The sequence below is a fragment of the Alternaria arborescens genome (assembly GCF_004154835.1).
Source record: "Alternaria arborescens strain FERA 675 chromosome Unknown contig_1, whole genome shotgun sequence".
NCBI lineage: Eukaryota > Fungi > Ascomycota > Dothideomycetes > Pleosporales > Pleosporaceae > Alternaria > Alternaria arborescens.
In genome coordinates, this window is record NW_021167856.1 from 1532614 (window position 1) to 1547049 (window position 14436).

At 51.5% G+C, this 14436-nt stretch overlaps 4 protein-coding genes across 4 annotated transcripts; 1 reads left to right on the top strand and 3 right to left on the bottom strand.

Annotated features, from left to right (window-relative positions):
• Positions 1 to 35: 35 nt before the first annotated feature.
• Positions 36 to 2581, bottom strand: AA0111_g588 (hypothetical protein; the record flags this gene model as incomplete). The annotated part of the gene is made up of 2 exons (XM_028652040.1): positions 36 to 2386; positions 2578 to 2581. 2 exons carry the CDS (start codon positions 2579 to 2581, stop codon positions 36 to 38), a joined length of 2355 nt encoding a protein of 784 aa, XP_028512177.1.
• Positions 2582 to 3942: 1361 nt separating this feature from the next.
• On the bottom strand, positions 3943 to 10391 carry AA0111_g589 (Histone transcription regulator 3; the record flags this gene model as incomplete). The annotated part of the gene is made up of 2 exons (XM_028652051.1): positions 3943 to 9987; positions 10335 to 10391. 2 exons carry the CDS (start codon positions 10389 to 10391, stop codon positions 3943 to 3945), a joined length of 6102 nt encoding a protein of 2033 aa, XP_028512178.1.
• A 53-nt stretch (positions 10392 to 10444) lies between these two features.
• AA0111_g590 (Uncharacterized protein) lies at positions 10445 to 12858 on the top strand (the record flags this gene model as incomplete). The annotated part of the gene is made up of 6 exons (XM_028652063.1): positions 10445 to 10470; positions 10606 to 10732; positions 10790 to 10914; positions 10961 to 11241; positions 11289 to 12640; positions 12691 to 12858. The coding sequence occupies 6 exons, from the start codon at positions 10445 to 10447 to the stop codon at positions 12856 to 12858; spliced, it is 2079 nt and encodes a 692-aa protein (XP_028511794.1).
• A 592-nt stretch (positions 12859 to 13450) lies between these two features.
• AA0111_g591 (hypothetical protein) lies at positions 13451 to 14071 on the bottom strand (the record flags this gene model as incomplete). The annotated part of the gene is made up of 4 exons (XM_028652074.1): positions 13451 to 13701; positions 13765 to 13876; positions 13940 to 13956; positions 14023 to 14071. The coding sequence occupies 4 exons, from the start codon at positions 14069 to 14071 to the stop codon at positions 13451 to 13453; spliced, it is 429 nt and encodes a 142-aa protein (XP_028511793.1).
• Between the last annotated feature and the right edge of the window lie 365 nt (positions 14072 to 14436).

Here is a 14436-nt window from a genome sequence, read left to right on the forward strand (position 1 = left end):
TTTGGGTTTCTCTTATGACACCCTCTTCTTGCTCTTCAAATACCAACATCCTCCACGCGCAAAAGCCCAGATCCCATGCCCGCGACAGCCCATGTACCGAACTTCAAATTTGGATTCCAAGCGAGTGCTGTAATAGCAGTTTGCTCTTCGAAGATACTGATGGACCTTCCAACTTCTGGGTTTCCTCTCTTGGTAGCTGCACTGGTGTGCGCAATACCTGTTTGACCTGCTTTGTAACCCTCGGTGATGCGGACGAGAGGTTGGGAAAGTATTTCTTGGGGTACCTTCTTGGCCTCATCAGCAGACACCCCCATTTGCGGTTCCGATGTGGCGTCATTGTTCGACTGCTCAACTGGCCCTCCTTCGGCCGCCACAACATCTGCATCAGTCGGCTTGACTAGCATCCGCTCCATCGGTCCTCTCCATTCGTGTACAAACCATTTCTGCTGCCATGGCATGATTTTGTAGTTTGTGATACGCATGATCGGGTTGCTTGTTTGAACGTCTCCATCGGTTCCACCGACAAGTACACCGGGGTGTACCGGGCTTGTCGCGACTCTAGTGATACTATTTTCTAGCCGCATGCTGTACAAGTTATGGTAGTAGCGACGTATGGGTGTGTGTCTTAGGATGTAGTGTTCGTCTGGCATAACAAAAGACTGTGTATGCTCATGCCAGGCTTGCGCTAGACACAGTGTACGACCGCGTATTGAAACAACAGTATCAGCAGTCGGACTTCTTATGTCAATGAGGCGCGCAAACCCATCCGCGGTACTTATAGACAGAAACTGAGGGTTAGATGGCCATCCGGATGATATCGTGAGAATGTATGTGTCGGCCACTTGCTGATAAAACCAAGGTCTTGGACTGTAATTGTTGGCCTCGGGCGCTGCGAGCGTTCCTGGATGGGTCAAGGACCAGATACCGACAGTACCTGCCGCTGTCGCAACTGCAATCGTGGTCCCTGACAACCAGTGTAGACAAGAAGGTACTGTTTGAGGAAATGAGACTTCAAACGCTGCGTGCGTAACGTGAAGATAAGTAGGGGCGTGTAGGACAGGCTCAGAAACCGGAGCGGATACATCTAATACACGCACTCGTCCATCCGACCAAAGGCAGGCGAGTATGCCTATGTGTGTGTTTCTCTGGCCATCCGAATTTCGATTGTCATCTGTCGTTGGGATCGGGCACCATCTTAGTTGTTTCGGCGCGCCCCAGTCAGCGCAGATAACAAGCTCAAGTCTAGGCTCTATCTTTGCATTCAAGAAGCCTTCTTCTTCAGCTTGGAACGCCCATATCTGAATACACGCAGGAAACGGCTGAGTAGGGTTGAAGGCGGGTGCTTTTGGCTGCTCCATTGGCTTGGGCTGGTCCTCGCTCGTCAGTCTCTGCTCAACAGCAACAGCAAGATATTGGGTATTGCTGTCTTCGTTGCTCGCCCATTGAGCATCTTGTATCCAGGAGCCGAGGTTGAAGAGCCAACCGCGTCTATCTTGACTTGCTGGGAATGGTTTCGCAATGTTCATGTACGAACCTTCCGCCAATGTGTTGACTTGCGGCGTGTTCACGGGTCCAGCTAGCATGTTCACAGTCTCTGGCCCTGGTGTCATCATATACTCTTTGGCCTCATCCTTGGTCAATGTTTTTGTTCTTTGCGCTCTTGCAAAAGCGGACTTTCCAGTATTGGCATACCATGTCCTCAATGCTTCGCTCTCCTTTTCCCTAGCACCACTAACTTCGAAGAAGCTTCTTCTTAAGCTGCCGACATCAGCGTCGTCGGAACTGACCTTGGCGAAACTTCGAATGGGAAATGTTTCCTGTGGAAACCAGTAGTCGCGGGAGGCCAGGACAGGCTTGAGATGCGCTGCATCTGGTCCGAATAGATTTTTTAATCGTGGCTCATGACCGCCGATCTTATCGAAGTCGGGGATACCACGCGTCCGCAACTGGGCGTCAGCATCCACAGGACGTACTTTGACACCACTGCCTTTCGCGAACGTTACGGGTGACGGAATGTTGTCTGCGAGTTTCTTAGCGCGTCGGACTGCCGGGGTGGTTGGCACAGCGCGAACAGCCTTCGGTCCACGCGCATTGCGTCTAGGAGGCCCCGTAGAATCCTCATCGGAATCGTCGTCTTCCTCTTCCTCCGATATATCTTCGTCCTCTTCCGCTACCTCTTCATCTTCGTCATACTCAAGTTCACCATCCTGGGCATCTGGCATGAAGGCGTCGCCATCGTCGTCGTCATCGTCATCGCCGTGGAAGGCTGGGGTTTGCGTGCCAGAAGGCACAGAGCCATCCTCATCCTCATCAAGGAACGAGTATTCTTCTCCGACGCGATAGGACTTGCGTTGTTTGCCTCGCGACTGCCGGGGTGACGAATGGTCTAATGCGAGCGTCAGTGCTGTCCAGTCACGTTGGAGACGCAAGCAAGGTCGCCAAATCCAGCACTAGCTCCGAGTGTATTTCTTCACACAGAGATCTAACAAGCTCAGAATGTTGAGAATATCACAAGCAGGCTGGAGAAACTCTGACAATACAACATGTAATCTCACATGTGGAAGCCTTAGTACATACCCATAGGTGTTTCGAGCTATTAGGCGTGCTGCTTTGTGGTCACGGATTGGGTAAAGAAAGAGCGCGTCGGACGCGACCAGAAAACCAGCCCCACCATCACTGGAGAGCACAGACCCACATGACCCCGCACCACGTCCAAAATTCTGCAATCCAAACACGCCTTTTCACATGGTGCGGATTAGCTCGACGGCGCGGCTGGCATTTGCAAAATAGGAATATATTATTAACAAATCTTGAGTTTTCCATCAAAACGAATCACTTCGGGTAAGCTCAATTCACCTGCCTCGTCAATACACACCAGCTAACAACCCTATCGTGGTATGGTCTAGTGGTATGACGTCGCGTTGTGGCTGGCGGACACCTAGTGTCCCGATCCAGATCCGCGCCAGCCTGGGTTCGAGTACGTTCATCCGCACATTGTCGGTTCTGAGACATCTCTAACATGTCTACAGTTCCCAGTACCGCCAATAAATTGCGACATTCTTTTTTTGCACCTGGCCCGTCACTCAACGAACAAGATGTAAACTCCATGCGGTCTCTTTTTGCTGATGTAGATGCTATTTGCGTAGGAGTGGAGTGAATACATGAGTTGTGTTCTTTGTGTTCGTCTCGTAGGCAGACTTGAAAGAGCATATAACATGACAACTATGATGTAAGTAAGCATATGTTTTTCTAGTTTGCTGCAAGCTCTTATCAAAGCCTGCCACACTTCGGTCATTGATAATCATAAAAGTCGGCTCAGATTGCGTTTGAGCAATCGCTGCGTCTTCATGCGAGCTTCCCATAGGTAAAACTCGTCGCAACAGAATATTTAGTATTTATTACCGTTGAAGCGACGACATGCAATTTTTGCTACGTGAGATAAAAAATACAAGTAAGAGACGTCTAAGCATGCGGAACTATGTCTTACTAATTTCTGCAAGAGATCATAGAGTACCGCATCACTAGTAAGGCATTTGCGTAGATCAGTGACAATATAAGGTGATGGTACCAATCAGAAGGCAAAGTGGACAGTTTGGCAATCCTTTATATCGAGAGAGACTACTAGTTCAAGATCATATAAATTGGCTAGATTCTGAATAATCTTTTTACGCATGCCACAAATGCATTCACGCAGACTCACTATCCACATCGTCCTTGCCAAACTCTGTTGATGATTAAAAAGAAAAGTGCAGTACATGTGTTACGCATACAGCCCTATATGATGGGTATCTAGAAAGAACATGCTCCACGTTCCCCGTGATGCGCCATCCATGACAAATGACCATTAACGCGTTGTACGCCGAATCTATAGCAGTACAAAGTATATAAACAGAATGTCAAATCTCTTAACGCATCACTGAACCCATAGTCATGAGAATTTTACTACTTCTCAGTGTCAACGTCCATTTTATTTACGTCCTTCTTTCCAGCACCACGTACATTGACGTGTATAGTATCTTCGTCGTCATCATCATCTACTGGCGCACTCTTTGACCCAGCATTGCCATCTCCTGAAACCGTCTCAGTTCTCTTCTCTACAGGGCTAGCTCGACTAGCTGCCAGATTGGGAAACAGGGGTTTGCCAGCGATGGATACAGATCGACGCAGATTGTCGTTTTGAACTTCTTGATGAATCTCCTCAACTTCGTCCTCGTCCAGTTCGCTGAGTTCGCTCTCGTCATCGGCGTCATCGTGGATAGAGGCTGGCGCACTGCGTTCGGGCTCGTCGTTATTTATACTGGCAGCTGCAGTGTCCGTGCCACTCTTGTCGAACGTGGGCTGTAGGTGTTCAGCAGATGTGCTCGGTCCAGGTGCGGGTTGTGCGGCGGTTTCGGGTGATGCCGCTTGTCCAACAATAGAAGGAATCGTGGTGTCACCAGGCGCAGGCGATCGGATCGGCATCGACGTTGGCTGAGCAGGTGTACTGGCGATTTTTTGGACACATGCTTCGGCTCGACGAGCGATCTCCCTGCGACCCACAGCCTTGGCTCTTGGTTTCGGGACCTGTTCGGGTTGCGGTGGCATCTGGGGTGCGGAAGGCGGATGTTGTGGCTGGAGCTGGTTGGGATGATACATGCTGAACGACGTGCCAGAGCTTCCATCAGCAGCTCCATCGACCTGGACCTGCATCAACGAGGATATAGGCACAGCACCTGCAGAAGCTGGATTGGGAGCAAAAGGAGACGGGTAAGGTTGGGTAGGCTGCACAGGCGGCTGTGGTTGTTGCTCGGACTGTAAGGGGGGTAGCGCAGGCCCGATCGAGGTGTATAGCATTGCGTACGCATCGCCAATCAGATCATCGATAAGAAGGGGCTTCATCATGCCGTTGTTCAGACGCTTGAGCTCAATGGCATCACGGAGAATGTCCAACACGGGATGCTGCGTCTCTGGATTCTGACACCACGCTTCCAAGCGAAGAGCCAGGGTGTTAAACTCGTCGTGGTTGACGGACTTGAAAGCAGAGTCTTCTTGGCCTTCAGGTACGCTACCCATCTTTCGCAGCATTCTGATGTATCGTAGACACAAGTCCTGCCACAGCTTTTGGTGCTCGAAGAAGTCAGTCTGCTTCCGCCTTACACGCTTGGCAAGAGCCTCGAAGTTGGTCTTGTCTCCAGTGAGATCCAGGAGTTCAATGAAGAACTTGGTGTACCGAGTGGTGTAGACAAAATGCCGACCAGGCCGCTCATTCTCAGGTTTCCAGACTTGGACAGCCATGGTTTTGGTGAACATTTGCTGGGTGAGTTCGTGTTTAGCCTCACTAGCAGTTGCCGGATCTCTACCGGTATCGTAGATGATATGAGCAACGCGAGATATGATCCGATGGTGCCAGCTTGACTTGTCGGCTGCGCGCAGTGACTTCAAGACTGCGAGTATGTATCGCTGCCAGTCCCCTTCGTTCTCTGGGGCTTTGATATTCTGTGCATAGGAAGTGTTTGCAAGGATCTCAGGCCCCTTTTCGTAGTTGATGGCTCCACGCTGGTGTAACTTGTGTGTGATGGATACGAGCTTGTAGTGCGGCTCGAGGACAGGCTCACCGCTGCGGCCCTTCTTCCCTGGCAGTGTCTCAATGGCGCTCACAAAGGCGTCCACAACAGATTCCCAGGTGGGCCCCTTTTGAGGGCCCAGCGGTGCACCTATTGATTTCCCATACTGCAAGGCGCTATCATTGGCCGACCACATCTTCCACCCACACTTTCCAAGCATGAAGTGGTTCCACCATTTATTCGGATTTCCTTTGATAGCTCTCTTGTAAAGAGTGCTTGCGAACTTCCAAGCAGTGTAGGCATGCAACGGAACGAAAACAACCTCCTTGTACAAGGACGCGTTCGTTTGTAGATTGCAGAATCGTTTCTCACTCTCGCGAATCTGGAATGCCTCCATACCAAACGGCTCCCTGGACGACGCGTACATACGATTCCCGAACTCAGTGTACATCTGTGCGATCTTGCTTTGGGTTCCCGGCGCTACGTCAGCATCGCGAGTAGCGCATGCCACAGCCATGATATAACAGTTGATCGCCGCACGTTGGAAATTAACCACTTCAGCGCTGTTACTGTTCATCTTATCCGCGTTCCAAGACACGGCTTCTTCGAGCTGCGTGTCGTTGGCTTGGGCAAGACGATACCAGGTCTCCCAACGTTCGATGGAATGCTCCAGATCCTGCACGAAGAACGCTTGGGCGTAGTTGAGGTCTTCTGTTGGTCCTTGGGTTACACGTTTCTGTGATCGGAACTTGCTCAGCGCCATGTTGCCCATCATATAGTACCAACCCTTCGATGCGGCTACCGCTTCCTCAGGGGGGATGTGCTTTGTGGCGAGCGAACCAACACCTTTGAGACATCCAAAAAGTGCTACGGGATTGACGGGCGATTTGAAGTAACTAGATATGACTTTGCGGTTGAAGGTGATGTCCTCGTTCTGCTTAGGTCGGCCAAGAGCAGCATGGACCTTCTCTATGGTGCCTTTGAGTTCGTGCTTGGGTAGGTCCTTGAGATCGACCTTTGCAGCTTGCGACATCGTGAAAGACAATATACTAAAGGCAGTCTTCTTGTCAAGTACGTCTGTTGTGGTCTGGAAGTTCTGACATTCCAGAGGATCAACGAACAACTTCAATCCGTACAGATCGTTGAGTATCTGGCAGAGCTCGGTGGCATGACTAGGGCCATCGGTAATATCGTCCATACGTAGCAGCTCGTCTTTCGCAAGCCTCAAGAATTGGCGGTTGGAAAGATGGCAGAAACTACGCACACCTGTGGCATGGTGCACATGGCGAATGTACTCGAACAAATCATCCGACGGATTGGGGAACGCTTCCGATTCTTGAGACATCCCATCTTTGAGTAAGTGGTACTGCAATATCCAGAGTCGTAGGTGAATGTCGTCAAGCCGTGACATCATGTTGACAAATGCTGAGCTTGGCTGGGATTCGACTCTAGGCATAGGAATATGGTTGACGCGAATCAGGTCTCGGAGCATGTCTGCCGCTGACATGATGTGCAACAGCTCGTTGATAGCTGACATGGACGATTGAACATGCTCGTATGGAATGGATGCGAATGGTGCTTCATTATCTCGAATGATCTGAATGATTTTTACAACCATGTCGTCGATGACCCGGTACCGGGTCAACAGCTTATGTTGCCGGTCTAGTACTGGAAGTTCCTGGAAAGTCGTAGACCTCAGATCCGTCACGAGGGCCTCAATGCTCCGGAGGAAGCATGACAAAACTTTGGAAGGATAATCGATAGCCTCATAAGCGACACGTAATCTGTTCCAAAGAGAGAGCCGGACGTTGACGTTCGCAGAATCCAGGAATTTGCGCATCTCTAAGATGGGTGAAGCGCGATCAAGTTGCTGCTCGGAGTTGGTACTTGTGGAAGGCGAGATGGATGTATCAGTGCCGCCATGTTCCGTTCCATCTGGCTTCGGGGGTGTATTGAGCTCAGTAGCATTTGCAAGCTCCAAGATCGGTTCCAGGCTTTCTACGACCGTTACTGGATCCTGTTCCTCCTGGTCGAAGACCTTCAGGAAGAAGTCTTTCATGCTGATGCGCACGAGTTCTTGCTCAATAGCAGCCACCGACAATTCCGGCATGACAGCATTGTTTTGTAATTGAATCGTATGATCGCCCAAAGGCTCGAACATATCCTTCAACTCCGCCATGGCAGACAATACATGTTCTGGTGCTACCTCGTTATTAACACTCATTTGGAAGACCGTCGCCCAAATGTGGCGCAGAGTTAGATCATCGGTGCCCTGACTTGGTCGACAGTCAGACCGTAGTTGTAGAGCCTCTCGCGCGAGCAAAGACCATCGCTCCAGACGGTCACTTTGAAGGACTTGGGTTCTAGTGTCTATTACACTTTGTGGATGCTTGATCAAGGAATAGATGTCAAGATGCAGCTCGAACAACGTCTCCACAATTTCTATCTGCGAATTGTCAAAGTCGGAAAGCTCATACACCTGAGACTGATGTGTAGCGCCCAGCATGCGTCGATTAAGGCTGTCGACGCGCTCAACCATGCGTTCATAAATGTACTCATCGATGTGAACAATGACTTGCACAACGTTGCGCTTGAGGTCCTCGGCCCATCTGAACTGCACGTAGCTTGACTGATCTCTTAGCTGTGAGCAGAATCCCGGTGTGAACAGAGATTCAATCCAACCGAACGCGACTTCTTGAATAGGAAGCCAACCATTGTTGACAGACCTTGCGAAGGCATTCAACCCCTCGCTGCCCAATAGAGGTTTGCTAGAGGCTTGACTTGAGGTTGCTTTAGAGAAACCGAGAAACGCATTCAGCCCATGTTCTCTAGTCGCTCCAAGGAGATCAAACGACTCGGAACTGAGAAGTATTTGGGCAACTTTGATATGCCCACTTCGTAGTCCTGTGAAGAAATCGCATGCCGCTTTGTCGATAGGATCCGTAGCGTTTGCATCCGGGAGCGCTGTGACCAGCTTGCGTAGTTCCTCAGGGTCTTTGATGCCTTCGACACCGAGTCGCGCATACGTGTCTTTGAGAATCTCGTAGCGACATTGGTCTGTGTACGTATATGTTTCGAGTTGTGCATCCAGCTGCTTGCTCGCCTCCTGAGCTGCTCCGCCAGAAGTTGGTTCAACCAAGCTCTCTCGACCTCGAATACGTTTACTGCGCGATCTTCCCCCTTCTGCAGTTTCGGGCAGACCGGCAGAGTCTGTGGATCGCTTGCGTGATGGAACTGGTGCGACGTTAGAAGGACCAGCAGGCGCTATTTCCTCGTTTTTGACTTCGCTCTCGACATCCTGCTCTTCCATTATGGTATCTTCGCCATCCTTCTCGGTGACAGTTTCCGCGTCAGCAGCACTAGCTATAGGCTCCTCGATCTGGGGTGGTGGTGTTAATTCAGGTGCAGGCGATACGGTTTCCTGTATAGTGTCGGGTTCGATCCGCTCGGGGGTCTCGCTCTCGGGTGGTATGCTGAAGACTATATTCGATCCAGAAGGTACGTTGGGTGTCATGCCCTGTTGCTCCGCCTGAAACTGCCGCACAATGATTTCACCCACGCCTGCCCAATCCCATTTGGTAGGAGTCAAGGTTACGCTCTCCGAACCGGTCTTGATGTTGTGTAGGCTTTCGGCAAGGGCAACATCGGCTGGAAGAGGCGCAAATGGGAAAGGATTCAAACGCATCTTCAGCGTCTCGGACAGCTTTTTGCGTTTGATCGAGGATATTGGCGCCTGGCTCAAAGAAACATTATCCTCCAAACGCTCCACGAGTTCCCGCAGTTGTTGTCCGGCAAAGCCTTCTTCAAGGCCAGGAAGACGCAACAGATTCTCCCATTGTTCGTCATTGCCATCTAAGACAGCCTCCAGACAGTAGCGAGTAAGGCGCTTACTGCCTAGCATAGCCGCGACAGATGCAGTGCGTAACCAGAGATCAAGATCGGTGTCTTCTTTGTCCAGTGCCTCTGCGAAGTAGTTTAGAGCACCACGGGTGTTGTTCCACGCTTCCCTCGGAAGTGCCGCACCACTTGTAGTGATCCAATGCTGCATCGCCTCGAGCAGAAACTGGCCATGGTTCTTGTAGGATAGGTGTAATATCTGCTGAAGTGTGTTGGGGGCGCTATCGGCAGCGCCTGTAGACTGAACGGGCCCTGCCTCGTAGTCATCCTCCAAGATGGTGTCGAACACCAGGTCCTCGCCAAAGACTTGATGTCGCTGGTATTCAGAGAGAGATTCGGCGTATTTGAAGATCTCTGATTCGAAGAGGGCCTTGTAAGCGGCGGCGGTCTTGTCGAAGGAGGATGGGCCTTCGGAATGGTATTTGAGGGCGGTTTGGTATAGCTTCAGCGCCTCTTCGATCTGAATCTCCTGGGTATCATCGACTTCCTCTTCGGCAGTCTCCTCGGGGAGTTCGACATTGTAGGGATGCCAGGTGGAGGCCTTCGACTATGACCAGTCAGCGAGGGTGGTTGAATTCCCCGGGGTTGTACTTGCCATGTTGGGGGTGTGGGAAATTGTGAAAGGCCTAAGGGCGGACGAGACACGATTTACAACATTGGTAGCGCAGACACCGAGCAGCAGGCAAGCATGGGTGGCGCGACAGTACAATAGACAAAGAGAGCGTTATGCGACGGTCGAGTGCTATGACACGTCTTGCGGCCTCGGTGTGACGCGACGCGACAGTGAATGATGGAGCGCAGGGATGACTCGTCTTGGCAGCTGCGGTCCTCCGCGATGGAGCTGCCCGTGCCTGCCCTCCATGCTTCGACGAGGACACCGAAACCCTGACAAACCTCCGCCTGACTGTGACCTTGTATACCGGGCCCCTCGGTCAGCACCCACCCCGCCATAGCATCCTTTGCACCGCGATCGTCCCCCCGCTTCTGCGGCGCCAATTGCAAACATGGTCACTTCGCCAGCTGTTCCTGAGTACGCGCATCCTACTAGCTTTCAATCTATACATGTTTTATATATGCGCACATCCGCTGCTCTTTTCCTGCTCCTATATCGCCACATACTGCCATGGCGCATCATCTCCTTACGGCCCGTCTGACATTACTCCAGAATCTATGAGGACGAGCTACACTCGGCAATCGAAGCGCGCTCAGAATCTCTGCAAACGCTACGGGAACTGGGCCCGCCAGATCTGGTCCACCTCATAAAGCAGCCCATCAAGAATGCGACAAAACAGGTCCGTAGTACCTTCGACCGTACAGTAGCCCGCGAGCCCGGTTTGACATGTGATTAGATTGGCGTTTACCACCACGTATCCGGCGTAGACGCTTCCTCGTCTGCCAGCTTGGCAGCCTATATCAACACCCTCACATACTCCGCGCATGACAAGCAAAACAAGGTCGTCTCGGGGCTGTACTGGTAGGGCAACTTCTACTTATAGTATAGGCAACCGCTGACCGAGCAGCTGCTACAATGCCTTCTCACGCCTGGATATGCGCGTGCAGGTCTACATTCCCGGCACAGTGGAGAGTTACTGCATCGACGAGCGCGGCGACAAGCGAGTAGCCACCGACGAACTGTGGTTAGAGACCTACCTGTGCAGTGTGCTGCGCGCATATTCCTATGCCGACGATGGCTCAGGCGACACTATCAAGAAGATTGTTGGTGTGCGAAGATTCAACCCCATCACAAGTACCGAGAGCGAACACAAGTTTCTGGATGCGGCTGAGCGCCTGTTCTTCAATGGTAAGACCAACTGCCAATATGATAGCATGTCCGCTAACGCACTTCAGGTTGGCAACTGGGATCCGACCCTGAGATCCAGGTCCCCAATCTTGTCTCGAATCACTTGACTACCGGCCTACTTGACTACATCCACACCACCGGCAGATATACCTCGGGTATTAACTTGTTCGAAAAACTGCGAACTCGCGACCCGGAGATCTCGTCTCTACTAGCACGAGTATACATTGAAGCAGATGAAGAGGTGCAGGCGGTCCAACTGCTACACGAGGCGATCCAGGAACTACCCATGGATTACTCCCTCCTTGATTGTCAAGCCGAATTTTGCAACAAGAAGGGCCGCGGTGATCTGGCACTTGAGATCGCTAAGAGGAGCGTTGTGTCTGCGCCTAGTGAGTTTGGCACATGGGCGCGCTTAGCGGAAATATACGTCAGCCTCGAACAGTGGGATATGGCGCTGTTGACTCTAAATTCATGTCCGATGTTTACCTACCAGGACAAGGACGCGCCACGCATGCCAGAGCCGCAGAGAGTCTTCTTGCCAGTTATGCCGGAAGCCATGTGCGACGAGATTGAGGATTCTAGCATGGACGATATGGAGCTTGTGCACCCAACCCTGAGGAAACTGCACGCTGCAGGATTCAAGGGTACATTCCTAAAAGCTTATATTCTGCTCACCGAAATCACAAAGAAAATTGGATGGGATCAATTACTCAAGATAAGAAGCCAGGTCTTCGTCATGGAAGAAGAATATCGTCACGAGAAGACCGGACAGGTACCGCATTCTCGCAGCGCCAGCACAACAGCACTCCGCTCCCCTTCTCCGAACACGCATGCTCAACAAATGAATGGCGAACACGGCGAGGTTGAGGAGCGATCCTCCGTAGATGAATCAAACGCGAATGGCGAATCATCCTCCGCGGCTGCTGAAGCAGTTCACGACCTCGAGAAGCCCGGTCACACTGTTGCATCCGAAGTCGTAAAGGCCGGCAGCGAAGATCCTCACGCACACGATTCCGCAAACAACGGCAACCCCTCGCAACCAAACTATACACACTTCCAGAACAAGCGTCTTTGCGAACGCTGGCTTGACAACCTCTTCATGGTTCTGTATGAGGATCTTCGCGTATATACGATATGGCGAACAGAGATGGCACAGTACAGGCAGCAGCAACTCCTATACAAGAAGAGCAGTGAGGAATGGGAAATTTTGGGTGAACTCGCTGAGAGACTGCATCACACAGAAGAGGCTGTCGAAGCATATGAGAACTGTCTGCAAATCAAGTTCTCGCCGAAAGCCATGAGGGGTGTGTTGAAGTTGGGTGAGGAGAGAAAACAGGTTAGGGATGTTACAGCCGCGCTGATCAGATTGGTCACTTGGCAGTATCGATGGTACTCTGAGGTGAGTTCCGTTACCCAAACCACAAGAGTGCAAGTACTAACAGAAGACAGTTCTCGCCATCCCTCCTCTACACAATCCGCAAACTCATCGAGGAAGAGGGTGCCGTCAAGATCCGCAGCATCATCCAGGGCACCTCCCTACCACAACACGTCCTCGATCTCACACACCAGTATGCGGCATTGTGTGCTGCGTTCAGGAGCAGCGGTAGCGACGGTTAGCAGCCTTCGCCTCTCAAAATCTACGGCTACACCAACAACAGCCTTGACCTCTCTTAGTTGGGGAGGTAAACTGGAGACATCTTTGTGTTAATGCATGGAAGCGCTGGTGTTGGAGATGCAAATGTTAGACCGTTAATAGAGTCCATTGCCTTCTTCATCGAATGACTGTGTGACTTGACTTCTGTTTGTAAAGTGCGGCCACACATGCAAGATATGGCTGTCTGATCCGCTGTGCCACTGCATCAGTCGAACCTCACAAGCCTCTGCCTGCATCACTTTGGACATGTCGGTACTTGCCCTGAACAGATTGATTTGGCATTCGCTTATCCCTATGTTCTCACTGGGGTTCATGGTCATCCACACTCCGAATGCCCTTGTCCGTGTTCTTGCAACCAATGTATTCATTTTTATCGTCACAAGCCGCGGGATCGTATCAGGCAGCCGTTGCGCGCCATGTCACGTAACCTCGTCCTTGAGGGATAGATAGTAGACAGTAGAAGACCCCATGAAAAAGCCCAGGATGAACACCGCTCCATGCTCCCCCACACACCCTCTGTGTTTCTTCTCCTCCACCAGCAAGCCAATGTACCGCTTAACGGTAAGACTTCTGGTACCTGGCGCGCGCACCTGGACCACCGAACTTCTTGGGCTCGCACCGCCTGTTGTCGGCAACGAGAAGTGTGCGGTCGTACTGGATCAGAGCCTGCTTGAGCTGGTTCTTTGAGTGCTCGTCGACGTACTTCTGGTAGTAGGCGATGATGGATTTGGCAATGGCTTGGCGGATGGCGTAGACTTGCGAGGTGTGACCACCACCGGAGACGCGGACGCGGATGTCGACATCAGCTGCCCATGTTGTCAGTATTCCTGTTCCCCATCTTTACTTGGCGTAGAGCGTCGTGTGCGTACCGAACTTGTCAACACCGAGGATCAGGATGGGCTCGTAAACCTTGAATCGCAGGATCTCGGGCTGGATCTGGGAAAGAGGCTTTCCGTTAACCTTGACGAGACCCTTTCCGGCCTAGAAATTTCTCGTAAGTATCATGTTCGGTTGCGCGCTCGATTCGTGGCATTGCGTGTGTACCTTGCAGTGGGCGACAGCTGTTGGCGATTTTGTTAGCCTTTGTCATTCTCTTGATTGTGTGTTTGGCGGTGGGCTATCCGTACCAGTCGCGGTCTTCTTCTTGCCGAAGCATTGCACGCTCTGGGAGGCCATGTTGGGCGACTGTGGGATGTGCGTGCGGTTAGTACGGGTGGGCGTGGTCGGTTTTGCTGTCGTCGTGGAGGTGAAGTTCGTGAACGCCGGCTAGAATTGAATGTGGGTGTCCGTGCGTCGCGATCCCTGTAAGCGATTAGCGTCTTGTCTGGCTAGCGTGGTCAAGGACACTGGCACCTTCAGTGCTCATACAAGGGAAAAACTAAACTCAGGAATAGCAAGTCTCCTTTTGTAGTTCACATCAGTTCGCGTTAAGAAAATTCTCTTAGATGAATAAGGTTGTAGACTCCCATGCTATCGGCTTATGCCTATATCGTCGAATTGGTGGGGATTTGCCACGCCGAGCGTCCTCAGGCGCTGAAGCA